This window comes from Protopterus annectens, chromosome 1.part0, assembly GCF_019279795.1.
Source record: "Protopterus annectens isolate FY-2018-M chromosome 1.part0, PAN1.0, whole genome shotgun sequence".
Taxonomy (NCBI): Eukaryota; Metazoa; Chordata; order Ceratodontiformes; family Protopteridae; genus Protopterus; species Protopterus annectens.
The window spans coordinates 1,346,041,247-1,346,057,141 of record NC_056725.1 but is presented as its reverse complement, the minus strand read 5'-3'; the positions used below and the strand labels follow the sequence as shown (position 1 = coordinate 1,346,057,141).

At 38.3% G+C, this 15,895-nt stretch overlaps 1 protein-coding gene across 1 annotated transcript in view; it reads right to left on the bottom strand.

Annotated features, from left to right (window-relative positions):
- Positions 1 to 15,359, bottom strand: part of METTL24 (methyltransferase like 24) — a 705,212-nt gene extending 689,853 nt beyond the window's left edge. The window contains exon 1 of the mRNA XM_044066694.1: positions 14,488 to 15,359. Coding sequence (XP_043922629.1) covers positions 14,488 to 14,874 — 387 coding nt within the window. The 5' untranslated portion in view covers positions 14,875 to 15,359. The remainder of the gene's footprint in view (positions 1 to 14,487) is intronic.
- Between the last annotated feature and the right edge of the window lie 536 nt (positions 15,360 to 15,895).

Genomic DNA, 15,895 nt, shown 5'->3' with positions numbered 1-15,895 from the left:
CCTTGTATATTTGTGGGTTGTATCCCCAATACATGATGATTCATAGGTTCATAAGTTCTTAGGCAAGTACTAAGCTAGCTGCCCTATGTGTCTCTTTTAAACCTAGCCAATTTCCTTTTTGTGCTCAAAATAACCTATCCCATTTGGTTATAGATTGGCCTTACCCATCCAATGGTCGTTAATTACATATATTACCCCTAATGAGAATAACTGGGATTGTACCATAAATAATTTGAGGTGACCCATGTATGGGATAAAGCATTTAGGAGCTGCATCTATCCATCAGTAGTACAGGGGGTAAATTTTCTGTTTCCCATCTATAGATCTAAGTTGCTTCTGAACATGGACAGGGATGAGCTTTATTTTGTGTGGGTAGTCAGTCTGTTCCATAACAGCGGTATCCTCTGCAAAATATACCTGCCCCTCCAAACCATTCTGCTGATGTTACAGAATATGTTTAGATCCCTAGTTTTGATCAGTGTGTGTGATATATCTTTAAGAAGCTTTCCAGTGAGTCAGCACATGTATATAAGTACTGAGCACTTGCAAGCAAGAGTGCCATTTTGAGTGAGCAGCCAGAGTGAGAGCATGCAAGTATGTAGTCAGTCAGATAGTTTAAGTTTAATGTTCCTGCCATCCATCCTAATGTGTTTGCATACAATAAACTACTTAAACAAACACGCAAACCTCAATGTCTTCTTAATCCAGATAAGAAGAGCAACATAGTGTCAGAATGGGATCCAGAGTTACAGCTATGAGGCAACTGATTAAAGTTGGAGGAATATACAGGAGTGGATCATCCCTACTGCTCAAATGACTCATAAACCAGGTCAGAAACAAATTCCATGTACTAAAACTTGCTTAAATGATTTATTTTGCTATAAATATAAAACAATGCACTCAGAATGCTCATAATGAATGTCTTATTAAACGAAATGTCCGAAACTGCGACATATTGATAGAAATATTTGAAATAATTACGAAAATGCTTGAAACAATATCCAAATCGCATAAAATGTACAAAAAAGGGAAAATGGCCGTATTTTTTTTTGCTATGTGCTACTTTTTTGTATTAACTAAAGCTATTCAGAATATCCAAAGTGTGCAAAGTGTTTGCAAGTGTGTGCAGGATTACAATGCAGTTATTTCGCAAAGTACAGTCATTTCAAAGAATATTTTGCAAAGTACAGTTGTTTCAAAGCATATTTTGCACAGTACAGCATTTTGAAGTGTTTATTGTGCATCTGAATATTATTACAAGTACCTGGTGCATGTGAATGTTCGTACATAATTACGAAGCCCATTTTGTATTGTGTTTTACTATATATAATCTGTGGGCATGGCAGAAGGATTTTGCAGACCTGCACCACTTATGTTTGATAACAATATTGCAAGAAATTGGAGAGTGTTTGAGCAGGAATATGATATTTTCATACAGGCTGCTTTTTCTGAAAAAGACGCATGTACAAAGCCATTTATTCTGCTTAATTTAGCTGGTTCAGATGCCATTGAAAGACAGCATTAATTTGTGTATGCACCTGCTGTGCTTGCAGGGGAGATGGAATGCTGCCATATTCTGGTACCGACTGAAACAAGGGAAGACCCTGAATGCTTAAAATGTAAATTTAGAGAAATGTGTAACCCCAAATGAATATTACAATGGAAAGACACTTATTTTACACAAGGGATCAAAAGCCTGGTGAAACTTTTGCAGCATGTATAACTGACTTCAGAAATAAGGCTGAAACATGCAGATTTGGTGATTTGAGAGATGACTTGATAAAGGACAGGCTTGTGTGTGGTATTAACTATGACACAGTGAGAAAGATTTGCTTTGAGACAATGATTTAACATTGAATAAGGCCACTGAGATTTGTCAGATTTACGAGCTTACAGAAAAGCACAAAGGTATGCTTACAAATGAGAATAGCTGTGGAAGGCACAGTGACAAAGGCCATGTAGATAGCATGCAGCATGTGGTTAAAAGAAACAGGCCCAAGTACATGGCAGCTACTGCAGGTCCAGTAACAGTCCTTGGGAACCCCCCCCCCCCCCGAGTCTTTCCAGCAAATTCTGGAGCATGCTCAGTAAAGCATAAGGGTGAGTCAGCAAAGTCAAAACATCTGCCCCCACCTAGCTTCATAGTCAACTGTTGTAATTGTGGTGGTAATCATGAACCCAAAAAAGAAAAGTGCTTAGCTTTTGGTCAGCAGTGTCATTCTTGCAATAAGTGGAAACATTTCAAAAGATTCTGTAAATCAAATAAGGCACATTCTCTTATTAAAAGAGGGCATTCCAAGAGGCAAGTTGATCAACTAGAAAACAGTGACCCTACTTTTTATGTTGACTGTGTGTCTGTGCTTGGTGAAACAGTTAATGCAGTAGATTTGTGGGAAAATAATGAGATCTTCTGTACTGTTTGGATTAATGGGAGTCCTGTAGAGCTCAAAGTAGATACTGGCTCAAAGTGCAATGTTATGTCAGCAGAAACATTTGCTAGAGTAAAAGCTGCAGAACAACTTGATTTGACAAAGTGTGTGAAGCTTGTTGCTTATGGTGGTGAAGAGATTCAAATCGAAGGCTCAGTAGTGCTTTCATGTTACTCTGCTGGGAACAACTATGACGTGCAGTTTTACATAGTCAAGAGACACGTGCAGTCATTATTAGGGTTCAGAGACAGTTTGAAAATGGGACTGCTTTCACCTAATAATGAAGTTCACCATGTAAGCCTGCATAACAACAGCTCAAATTTTGCCCAAACTATTTTTTCTGAGTATGCTATTTTTGCAGACAAACTAGGCAAACTACCAGTTGTGTACTCCATGAAATTAGACCCAGAGACCAGCATGGAAAGTTCCAGTAGCTATACAGAGCAGAGTCAAAGCTGAGCTAGAGAAAATGGTGCAGCAATGAGTAATTTGCCCAGTAGAACCACCTACTGAATGGGTATTCTCCATGGTCGTACCTCATAAGAAAGCTCATATGATATCAGAATATGTACTGATTCAAGAGATCTGAACAAAGCATTAAAAATACCTCATCATCCAATATGCACAGTCAAAGAAGTTGCTGTCCTCATGCCAAATGCCACTGTTTTTTCTGTCTTAGATGCAAAGAGTTAATTTTGGCAAATTTTGCTTGACCAAAAATCTTCATTGTTGACCATATTCGATACACCATTTGGAAGATACAAATTTCTGAGAATGCCATTTGGAATAAATTCTGCCAGTGAAGGTTTTCAGTGTGCGATGGAGAAAATTTTTTCGAGCTATCCCTGTGCTGTTATGGTAGATGATATTCTAGTAGGAGGCAATGATGAAGTCAAACATGACAGAAACCTCAAGAGAGTTCTGGAAAGAGCACATGAAGTGAATCTTAAGCTAAATCCTCAGAAGTGCAAGTTTAGGCTATGAGAAGTTACTTATGATGGTCACTTGCTTACCAGTTCAGGTTTACGACCAGATCCTTCCAAGCAAACAGCAATTCTCAAGACGCCAGCTCCAGACAATGTCCAAGCCCTACGTTTTCTTGGCAAGGTCAACTATCTTGGCAAATTCATTCCTCATTTTAGCCAACTTTCAGCACCGCTCAGAGAGATGACACTGAAAGATGTAATTTGGTCATGATCAGAACAGCACCAAAGAGTATTTGATGTCCTGAAACAGAAAATTGCCAACCCACCAACTCTCAGCAACTATGATGTTCACAAACCAGTTACTCTTTCCTGTGATGCTTCCAAGTTTGGTCTGCATGCAGTCATTCTTTAAAAGGGTAGACCAGTAGCCTATGCATCAATAACTCTTACCCAGACTGAGATGCAGTATACCCAGACTGGGAAAGAGCTTTTGGCAATTGTGTTTGCATGTTCAAAGTTTCATGATTATATTTGTGGTCGAAATGTCCAGATCAAAACTCACCACCAATCTGTTGTTACTATTTTGAGAAAGCCTAATCCTACAGCTCCAGCTAGATTGCAATGCGTGATGCTCAGACTGCAAAGTACAATTTCACTCTTGTTTACTCAAAAGGCAAACTTCTTTATCTTGCTGATACCTTATCCAGATCGCCCAGAAAAAAAAAAACAGAACAGAATAATAATGAGGAACTTTATTTTGAGGTCATGGAAGTGAGAAACTTTTCTTCCACACGTCTTGATTAGCTCAGAACTCACACAGCTTCAGATCCGGTTCTCCAGAAGCTAAACCTCTTTATAAGTCGAGGATAGCCTTCAAAGCAATCTTGTTTAACAGTAGAAGTGCAACCTTATTTTCCATACAGAGATGATATTTTGTCAGACAATGGCATCATCATGAAAGGTCCTAAAGTGATTGTTACAAAGTCCTTGCAACAAGAGTATATTAAGATCTTGCATCATGGCCACCCAGGAACTGATTCTACCAAAAGAAGGGCGAGGTCTAGTATTTTGGCCTACTATGTCAAGAGATATTGAGAAAATACTTTCATCTTATTCAGTATGTAATAGTATAAATCCACATCAACAAAAACAGCCACTTCAGTTAAGCCATATTCCTGAACTACCTTGGTCGACAGTAACCACAGATATCTTTGAGTGGAATGGTCAACATTACTTGGTGTTTGTAGACTCTTACTGAAATTGGTTCGAGATTGACCTACTTCCCAAACTAACTTCCAATACTGTCATTACTAAGTTGAAGCGACATTTTTCTGTCCATGGTAGTCTGCACAGAGTTATTTCTGACAATGGTGCACAGTTTACTAGTCAGCAGTTAAAGAGATTTGCAGAAGAGTGGGACTTTGTTCATATTACGAGTAGTCCTGAATACCCTCCGTCAAAGGCTTGGCTGAACATGCAGTTGAAATTGCAAAACAGCTGTTATAGGTATTGTCACGTCTGTATTTCTCTGTTTTTCTGAACTTGTTAAATCTCAGAAACATTCCTCGTGATAAACATCTTGGTTCATCTGCCGAAAGACTTATATCGAGACAAACAAGAACCACACTACCAATCAGCAGTACTTTATTGGTTCCAAGTGCATAGAACAACAAAGCAGTAAAAGCCTAACTGTTGAAAAAGCATTTGGTCCAGAAGACTTACTATCATAAAACCAGCAAACCACTCAGTTCTTTACAAAAAGGGGAAATAATGAGGATGTAGACATCAAAAGGTTTTGATCCCATCAGATTTGTGAAAAGTTTGTGTCAAGAGCTGAGACTGTAGATTGTGGAATCACAAGGAATGGAATTCAGATTAAATCAAAAGCATTTGTTACCAGTGTCTGAACCAGTGTTACAGCATCTTGCCTGTGACAAAGACTTTAGTTCTGAGTGACTTGTCCAATGTTCCTGTTCCAAAAAACATTCCGTCAACAATCTCCATTCCTGAGAAAATCCCTGAGACTCCTCAAGCAGAACATTCTCCAGTGACTGTCCCTGTTGCTAAACTCAGTCCTAACTGTTATGTCACTAGACCAAGTCACATCTCAAAACCTAGTTCCACAGCAACCTGGACATGACTGTTGTTTTTCTTTACTACAGTATGTATAACTGCACACCTATTAAAATGTCACTGTTTATATGAGACAGCTCAGTAAAGAGGGAGGATGTAGATCAATGTATGTAATATACTTTTAAGAAGATTTCCAGTGAGTCAGCAAATGCACATAAGTACTGAGCATGTGCAAGCAAGAGTGCCATTTTGAGTGGGCAGTCAGAGTGTGAGCATGCAAGTATGTAGTCAGTCAGTTAGATAGTTCATTTAAGTTTAATGTTCCTTCCATCCATCCTGATGTGTTTGTATACAATAAACTACTTAAATGAACATCCAAGCCTCAATGTCTTCTTAATGCATATAAAAAGCGTGACACCTAGCTTGAGTACTTCTCACACCATTTAACTTGCTGATGTGCTCTAAATCCATCTGTAATGGGTCGGAGGATGCCTTGTATGCCAAACGCAGATCACCTCTTAGCAGTCTGTGGGATACCTAATATAGTCACAGGGCTTTGAATTGGTCCATGTAGAACATGTTGTTTAGGCCTTGTATTCTTTTAGTAAGGTGTTCCTGTGGGCATTTCAGTTGTTGCATCTGTTTGGACATATACATGCCAAAGGGGGCATTATATTCAATGACTGGCCTAATGGGGACTGCGTAAAGGGGAACAATTACATCCCTAGATCTAGACACACTCCCTTTGTTTATAAGCTGTACATCATAGAAGGGCTTTCCTTACAGTCCACAAAAGTTCTCAAATCCTAAACAACTGGGTCAGCTCTTAAGAGCGTACTGTCAAAGTGGTGGTTCCCTGGGGTAGAAGACTTCTCAAAAAATACAATAATGCTTTTTTTTGCATTTAATTTCAAACCATGATTTTGATACCAGTTATTTATTTGAGACAAACCTTCCTGCAAGATGGCCAAATCAGTGCACATTTGGTATGAATGGAGCAGTGGTGAAGCAGTTGCGTTGTCACCTCACAGCAAGAGGTTCTCTGGTTAGATTCTCGGCTAGGGTGCCTTCTGTGTGGAGTCTGCATGTCCTCCCTGCATCTGTGTAGGTTTCCTCCAGGTGCTCTGGTTTCCTCCCATGTTGCAAAGACATGCACCTGGAATGTTTCTCCTTGGGCCTACACTGAAAATTAGCTTTGTTCCAAGTCAGACTTTCCCGATAAACAAATGTTAAATAAATAAATAAGTTATTTAGGGATTCAATGACTGTTCCTACCATGCAGTCATCTGCAAACTTAAGTCAGCCAGAGCCCTTTGATATTGGCTTTTATTTCAGAAAAGTAGATGCCAAACAGGAGAGGTCTCAGCACAATCCCCTGAGGGGACTCCGCTGATGACTGGTTTCTTTGTGGAGGTAACTTCCCTTGTTTTGATCTGCATCCTATCTTGGTCTATAGATTTGGTGCAATGGTTAAGGTCTTCACCACATACACACAATGTACAGAGTTTGATTCTGACCTTGGAATATTAGCAAGGCTTAAAATGGTCCTTCAGGGCAATTACCCTAGTATTCACTTAAGAATGAAAATATCTGTGATTCAGCTGGCAATTTAGCAGGTGACATAGGTGTTTATTTAGCTTTTCTACTGTGGCTGAGTGTGGAATTGTGTCACATTCTTTGGCCAGGTTGAAGTACACAGCGTGTACCATTTTGCCTACATCTACTGCTTCAGTGACTTTTTCAAAAAAATTCACCAGGATGACTAAGCATGACCTGCCCTTAATGAATCCAAACTGAGACGGGTCTAGTATTTAGAGGTTCCCTATGTTCTGAATGACTAATTCCATGGTTAGTCTTTCCATGGCTTTAGATATGAGGCTGGCCAGACTTATGGGTCCTGTAATTGTCTGGATCTATGGAAGGCCCTCCCTTATGCAAGGGAATGACTGCAGCTGTTCTCCGTTTGCTTGGTACAAAACCTGTGTGGAGGCTGAGATTGAACAGTGTTGTTAAGGGTGTGGCTAAATAGTGCTTCAAGCTGTTTAAGATGCATCTTGGATATTGTCAGGCACCATCGATGCAGTATTTTTAGCTTTGATAACACTTTTAGGACTTGTGTGATAGCTGGAGGTAAGACAGTTTCAGGTATACCTTGAGGGATAGATGAGGGGAGAGAAGGATAAAGTTAGAGCTAAATTTATTGGCCAGTAGTTTAGCTAAATCTTCATTCTCAGTTTCTGTTACTTCTGAATGTCTGCCATCATCCAGAAGGTGTTCTTAAGGGTTGGGAGACACTGGTTTTCTTGCTGTACAATATGTAATGTCACCCTGTACTTGACTTTATGATTCAGTCTCACTTCCTGATGAGTTACTAGCATATTGTGGCATGCAAGTTCCTGCCATTAAACTTGGCAACTGTGTGCTACTGTCATTAGGCTGTCTCATAAATATAACTATGTTATCATCATCATCCTCTGCCATTCTATTGCTGATATCCTCTAAATTTACAGGTATAGTGGAACTCTTTGCTTCTGCTGCTGACCCTGTAAAGAATTAACTTTATACATTACTAATCAAATACCATTGTTCACTACTGTATGCTGTGTAAGGAGATGTGGTGTACGCTTAAAATGCACACTATCTTCACTGTTACTATGTGCAGAAGTGAAGGGTTCACCTGTTAATAGCAATTGTTATGTGTTACATGTAAATCATTCCATTTCAACATTCAGTTTTCTATATAAATATGTTACTGGTGTTTAACTAACCTTCCTTAATTGATGTCTGTTGATGCTGCATACATGGGTAATAGCTAGTGTCCACACCACCACTGATTATGCCAGTGCCATCCTCATCTGTGCCGCAATCATCCCCACAGATAAAGAGGAGGTATTCATAATCTGGTATTAAAGGGAAAAGTGCAGGAGCACCCCCCCCCACATATTGTTACAGGCAGTTGCATTCTAAATTGCCTTTGCTCTGGCACATCCTCCCATATCATTGTCTTTCTTCTTGTGCTGTGTTAATGCATGGTTTCTTACACCAACAGCATTTGTATCGATGTCCACTTGGTTCTAGGTCTTTGTCCTCTCAGCTTGTTTGTGTCCCCCTTTCCAAAAAGGCATTTGCTGTATGTCCTAAAGGCTGCCATGAGGATGCAGTTCTCCTCATGACTAAAAGTGTCCTTTCTCTATCTGGATCCCAGCTGCTGTATTAGTAAAGTACCTAAAACAAAATGCCAAAGTAATATACAGAAACTTTTGATGGGATCATCATCATAAAGACATGACAATGATAGCACACCTACTTTCACCACAAACAAATAATAAAAGATATGTGTATAAAACCAGGAGACACAAAAAACATATATGCATGTAAAGTCCCAATCCAGCAAGTTAAAGTTGTGTTGCAGTAATCTGTGCAGCAACTTCACTACATTCACACCAGTATTAGAAGCACTTTGCTAACAAAACTGTATCCTTCCCCCAACACTTTCCTGTATGCATACTATTATTTTTCATTAAGAAATGACACTCAGAACCCCCCCCTCAGTACAGCTACATGTGTTTTGACATAACAATACTTTTCTGAAAATGCAGTGCATCACACTAAAATCACTTCAAATGATCTACTTATATCCTGTGTAGCACAATCGCGGAATTCCACCAAAATGAATTTCCAAAATATTATTCACATTGCCATTATAACTTCTTGAATACAAATTTCCAGTTTTGCTATCATGAATTTCCATTCATAAATGACATTCATGTAGTTAGTACTGACCACAAATCATCCACATCTGTCATCAATAAAAAACACAATTCTCAAGGTAAAAACTGTAATTTCATATCAATAAGAACTGCATCCTAATATATCAATATGAACCGTTTCCTAATAATTTGCACTTTTTTTTACTATTTATTCCTTACTTGAGAAAGTTTGCAGTTTCCTAAACCATTTGTCACCCATCTCGAGTGATCACAGCTTAATATAGTAGTCAAGAACTTATTTGTATAAATTGAGGGTCTTTTACAAGTGTTGTATGCAAATTAGGCTTTTTTACACTTATCTCTATAATTGCAGTAGTGCGCAAGTATGTAAGGTCACAAGTCTGCATAAACAGGCCTCAGGTACTCGTGAATGTGATGTGTAAAAAGGGGTTTATGCAGCAATCCCCAGACGTTCACAGGTACACTCAACCATAGTAATTCTTTAATGTCCCTATGATTAGAAAAGGGAAATGGAGTCAGTCACAGTTCAGTCTGCATAAACATGAAGAATAATCCATGCCCAGTCTGCATAGTCTGTCTCAACACCACAGATCACTCAATAATTAATATAACTTCATTGTTAGGCACACAGAAAGATTTATTTAAACAAAAAACAAAAACAAATAAGAAAAAAGTGACTTCTACTGATACAATACTGCAAAATGAATTCTTAAGGAAATGATTAATGCGTAGCTTTCAGGTTTATTGTTCAAATAAACAACAGTGAAACATAGAAGCATAAGCAGATGCTAGCAGCTTTAAAAGAAATGATTACATAACTGAATTTCACTCACAATAGAAATGAACAGTGAACGTATTCCTTATAAAAAAAATATATGTGACAAAGCATTTTGGTAAAACCAAACTTGCCAATAATAGGAGTGCCTTGTCTAATGTCCCTTACTTGTTAAATGGGTTTAGTTAAAAGTCATGTCACACCCCAGAGGGTGTAGTTCCAAACATTTGAACCACAGTCCTGAACTTACATTCTTTATTCTGTTACTAGCACTTTGACAGAAGGAAGCACCTGTGAAAGCACAAAATTGCACTCCAAGCTTGTTTGACAAAAATCAGATTTATACTCTATCTTCTTAGGGATTCATACCTGGAGAAAACTGAGTTCTGTATATGTGGGTTGTACTGGAAAAACAATGACATCTGTTAGGAGTTGGGTGAGCACCTGTCATCCTTGACAGGGGTCACCCAATCTGACCATCTCTGCCACCACAGGTAGGGTGACCAACAGAAGCACAGACATGACCAGCTGGCTAGGTGGATAGACCAGGTAATGATGAGAAGGCCAGATTTCTACAGTATTTTTCCTTTTTTTCTTACATCTTATTAAAAATAGGTTTAAAACACACAGAATAGCAATACTGCATGACTGCTGATATGTATGTGCAAGTGCATCATATGTAACTGCATCTGTTTCAAAATATGGCATGTGTATGTGTTGTCATGCTTTGGTGTATAAATACATAGGATCATAGGACGATACTAGGCTATTGGCCCTGATGCCCTTACAAGCCTAAAGAATACACCAATAAGGTGAAACACGTGATAAAGTGGAGTATAGCCTAGCCAAGAATTTAGCCTGTGTTCCAGCAAGTCAGCACCCTATGTCACTGTCCAGCAGGGACATAGGTGGAATCCCAGAGATGTATTTTTTGTTCCCCATCCAGTTATCCAGGTTGTACTTAAACATGTATGAGAAAGTAAATATATGTACGCATACACCCATATAATTCTGTAAAAGACAGATGTAAACCTTGCATGACTAAACATAGAAATATTTTGTGTGTGTGTGTGTGTATGGATCTACGTCAAATGACTGAAAACTCAAAATACTGAATTTAATTTGACTGAGACCACAATACCTAATTTTCAAAATACTGAAAACTCATTTGATTAATTCTCATTATACTGAAAGTTTACTATGCTGAATTTCAAAATACTGAATTGTAAGCCACAGACATGCACACTTACAACACCAACTATCTATTTCCAAAACTTAAAAAAACAATTACTTACCCTCTTAACAGAAACCGGACAATATAAAACCAAACTAGGTGAGGGGGAACTGCACCCCCATGCTCCCCAACTCTCTCTCTCTCTCTCTATATATATATATATATATATATATATATATATATATACTAACTCCAGGATTGCACTACAGTGAGAAAAAGGCCATATACCTTTTACTTTCCTTACAGTACTTTATACACTGCCACTACTGCCGGGAGTGCAAGAAACATCCGCCATATTACTTTAGATACTTCCCATAAAAATGTAAAGAGACATACCCACATTTAGAAACACTACAACACTACTTTCTATGCTACTGTCGGTATTCTGACAGTTGGCACTTTAAGTTACAGTAATGTTTTTTTTTATAACAAGCAAGTCACAGATGAAGGGAAACACACATCATGTCTATGGCTTAAAATTCAGTATTTTGAAATTCAGCATTGTAAGCTTTCAGTACAATGAGAAAATGAGTTTTCAGAATTTTGAAAATTAGGTATTGGTGGTGCAACAGTTAGCATTCCTGCCTCACAGCAAGAGGTTCTCTGGTTCGATCCTCAGCTGGGGTGCCTTCGGTGCAAAGTCTGCATGTCCTCCCTGTGGTCGTGTGGGTTTCCTCCAGGTGCTCTGATTTCATCCCAAAGACATGCTGTAGGTGGATTGGGCACTTTAAATTGGCCCTAGGTGTGAGCACATGTATGTGTGTGCCTTCTGTTGAAGGTTGGGTGCTGGGCGGGCAACTCAACACCATAAAACTCCACTGCCAATCATGAGCGGACAGGTGATCTGCTGTGGTGACCCCTAACTGGGAAAAGCCAGAAGAAGAAGGTACTTTGGTCTCAGTTAGATGAAATTCAGTATTTTGAGTTTTCAGTCATGTGAAGTAGACCCATATACATACATATATATATATATATATATATATATATATATATATATATATATATATATATATATATATATGGCTGTACATACGTACATACACATTTGTAGTTAACCATAAACAGAAAATTACATATTTGTATCACTACATAATATCATATACTATACGTATTAGGTTAGTAATTAGTTGTAGTACAGTCAGACAACTTATAGATACAAAATATTTGTTTTTGTAGGCCATTTCTTTTCTTCGAAAATATTAACTGCGTGTACAAGATGGCTTTGCCACCACTGATCTTTAATAGTCAACACACACAACATCAAGCTGAAACATTGAAATAGACCAAACCTCTGAAGCAAACATCTGGACAGCTGAGAGGTACAATTCTGAATGAATACTAAACTGACTCTCCCACAGATAAAGGTGGTACAGCTGAGAGCACCACTAAACATAACAGCAGGTCTTTAAGGACAAAGTATTTGTAGAATTAAATTCCCAGTCTCTACTAGTGTTTCACATTATACATGGACTTACTGCCACTAACATTAGTTAATATGTGACTTTACATAGTTCATATAGCTTGCTCTCTTTATCTACTCACACAATGTTTCTACTTTAAATTTCTATAGTAAGATTTTTTACTCAGGACTGATCAGACTGCACACCAGCAATCATAATATCATGCTCACATTATTTATTACCATAATGTTCCTGCATCATATTTCTGTTGTAAAATTTATGTCACAAATGATCTGATTACCAACTCTGGTTCAAAAAAACAGCAATTGTCTATGCAAGTGGAACATTCAGCTCTGGAAAAAAAATTACCTGAAATGATGCAGCTTTATTTATGAGTAAACTAAGTATTACGAGTTACTGCCACATTGATCTCTTCCTCAACCATCGACTGACTGTACTCAAACAAATGCACTTTTCCCACAATTTTGCAAGCATTGCACATTTTATCAATACTAACAGTAAAGACAAAAGGATAACTGTAATAAGCACTCTATTAGGTGTTCTATAATGTACATGTTTTGTATATTTGTACAAGACAATGCTATGCTGAGTTCCTTATTAGAAAAGTTATGTTGCTTTAAAATATCATAAATTGATTTAATTTATTTTAGACAATGTCCAGTATTTTTAAAACAACAAAAGTTGAGGACAACAAAATGCACACAATATCTTCAGCAACAATACTCAATGGGTAGGAAGGTATAAAACTGGGGTTATTTATTTATTTTTTTGGAGTTGGTACAATTCTTAACGAGATTAGCTGAGACTGTCACCATACGTTTCTAATTAGGGGAGTGCCTCTATCCCTTTGCACTGTCCTCCAGGACCCTACCTTCCATAACCCCACATAGTGAAAAAAATTATAAAAAAAACATTTCAGGTTCAGCTCATTTAGAATGATTCATGTCTGAAGATGTAGACTAATCCACTCCCACTTCATCTGGGTTTCTTCCTGCCATATTTCCCAACTGTCTCTGATTTTAAATAATATTTTTACCCTGTCCCTTGTAACAAGACGTGGTAGGGGTTTAACGGAAAAGTACCCATTTCTGATTTTCTGGTAAATATCTCGAAGACTGCTGTCAGTCAGTAATGCCAGACATTATAGTTTTGTTTTGTGTTTTCTTCGGTAAACAGCATACTCAAAAATACGTTGTTAATCATTAGCATGTATTTCATGAAAGATATGATGTATAAAACTCAAATGTCGGTCATTGTCTAGTGACATGAATCCTCAGTTGGTTTACAAAAAAAACAAAAATGTTATGAGGAACCGGCCAAAGTTGTAAGGCACAAATTTGGAAGAGTTGAGAGGTATGAGTCCCCACCCCCCTTTTGGCTTTGTCCCTGATTCTTGGGCAAGTAGTTGAGAGCTATGAAATTACTGAGGTACTTTCTTCATACCTCTCAACTTCCTAACACCAAAGAAATCTATTTATTTTTATTTATTTTACATTTGTTTACCGACGGTAACCGGGAAAGTCCGTCTGGACGCACGTCCCTTTTCAGCGGAGATAAGCTCCACATAGACCATTGAAGTGTAAATCTGGGCAAAGTCTTAAATAATGGGGGATAAATACCCCAAAATAGGGGCAGATTTTAAATATTGCTTTTATAAACTTAGAATGCCGTTAGCATAACATGTTCTTATTAGCTTGCATTTTTCTGAAAGATATGAAGTCTGAAAATCTAATGTATGTCATTATTTTAGTGACTTCAGTTCTCCGTAGTTTGCCAGAAAAACACAAATTTTAAGATGAGCAGACCAAAAATCTGAGGTAAAAATATGAACAGTTTAGAGGTACATTTCCCACATTTTGGAGAAGAAATGTTAAAAGTTATGAACATTTTATACTAACCTTTTTGTGGCGTCGAGGTTCTTGTTGCCTCTCCCGCCGTCCTTGTAAATGCTGCTGAGAGGTCACCGAGCTCGCGCTAGTTGGTGGGACGATAACCCCAATACCCGGGGTGGGATGTAGCCAAGGGTCTCCGCGTGACCCCATTCTTACGGGGTCTTGCTGTCTGTGCACCGTATTCTGTTTTTGCAGCCCCACATTAATTTCCGCATCCACTAGGGTATTACTACTTACTTTACGTGACCAGTCAACGATTTGATTAATGTACTTCAGTCGTTTCAGTGACCAGTAAGGTTTGTATTGTACACAGATTTCGACACTGATGAGCAGAACGACAAACAGAATACAGATTCGTAGGGAATATTTTCTCTTTATTTTTTCCTTAAACATTTTCTAGTGCTGCAGTTTATATATTTGTTAAACTGTGAAGACGGACCCCCATGGTTTCAGTCTCTGCCCGGGAGCATTGTCTGTTTCAGTGACTTGATTAGAGTCACACAGCAGGCTGAAAGAGGTAGGAGGAATCAAACCCTGTATCTTTTGGTTTTAGGACGCAGCTCAGTAACAGCTGTTTGGACTTTAATTCTGTACGGCAACAACTATAAAATATTACGGGCTAATTCGTAATGTACCATCTTGAACAGAATCAGCTGTACTTTATATCCATTTTGCTGATATGGATTACATATTATAAATTTCTTGCGTCTGTGGCCATACGCTGTATGCAGGCTAGGCTACTCTGTATGCATTGACCTGGGCAGACTGGAGCAGATTTTTTTCCTCTTTGTCTTCTTGTGATTTCATTGCTTTCGTATTTCAGTGCTGCAGCCTGCTGATCTTCATCTGTCGAAAGGCATTCCTTAACTAGTCTTAGTTCCATTATACTTTTGAACTTCTACTGTAGTTTTCCGTGAGTTCAGTGTGTAGACTTTGGTGCTGCACCCTGCTGATCATCGATGGTAAATAAAAACATCCCCTTATTCGTAATTTTATACTACGAGTCTGTCGTCTAAACCCTGTATTGGTTACATGGATGTGAAGTACAATTTTCGGACATAGCGCTGTTGCACTACTGCTGCTGACTTTTGGAGTCTATCTGCTAGTGCATTGGGGAGCGCAGGTTTCATTGCATGCAAAGCGAAAGTAGATATAATAAGAATATTAACAGGCTGCAAATGATTGCTGTATGTGGTCATTCCTGCCGTTTTATATTGCACCTCGTGCGAGTGATAATTTGGGGAAAAGCTCTCTTTGCAACTTCACTTGTAAATGTGTTAAATATTATTCAGCAATGAGCAAGACCCGGTGTGCAAGCACAGTTGTGTTTATTAAATAATAGGGGAAACCGGGCATCAGTAAAAAGGACCAGCAGATTTTCGGTTAAGTGTCTTGCATGAAGGCTTGTTGATCT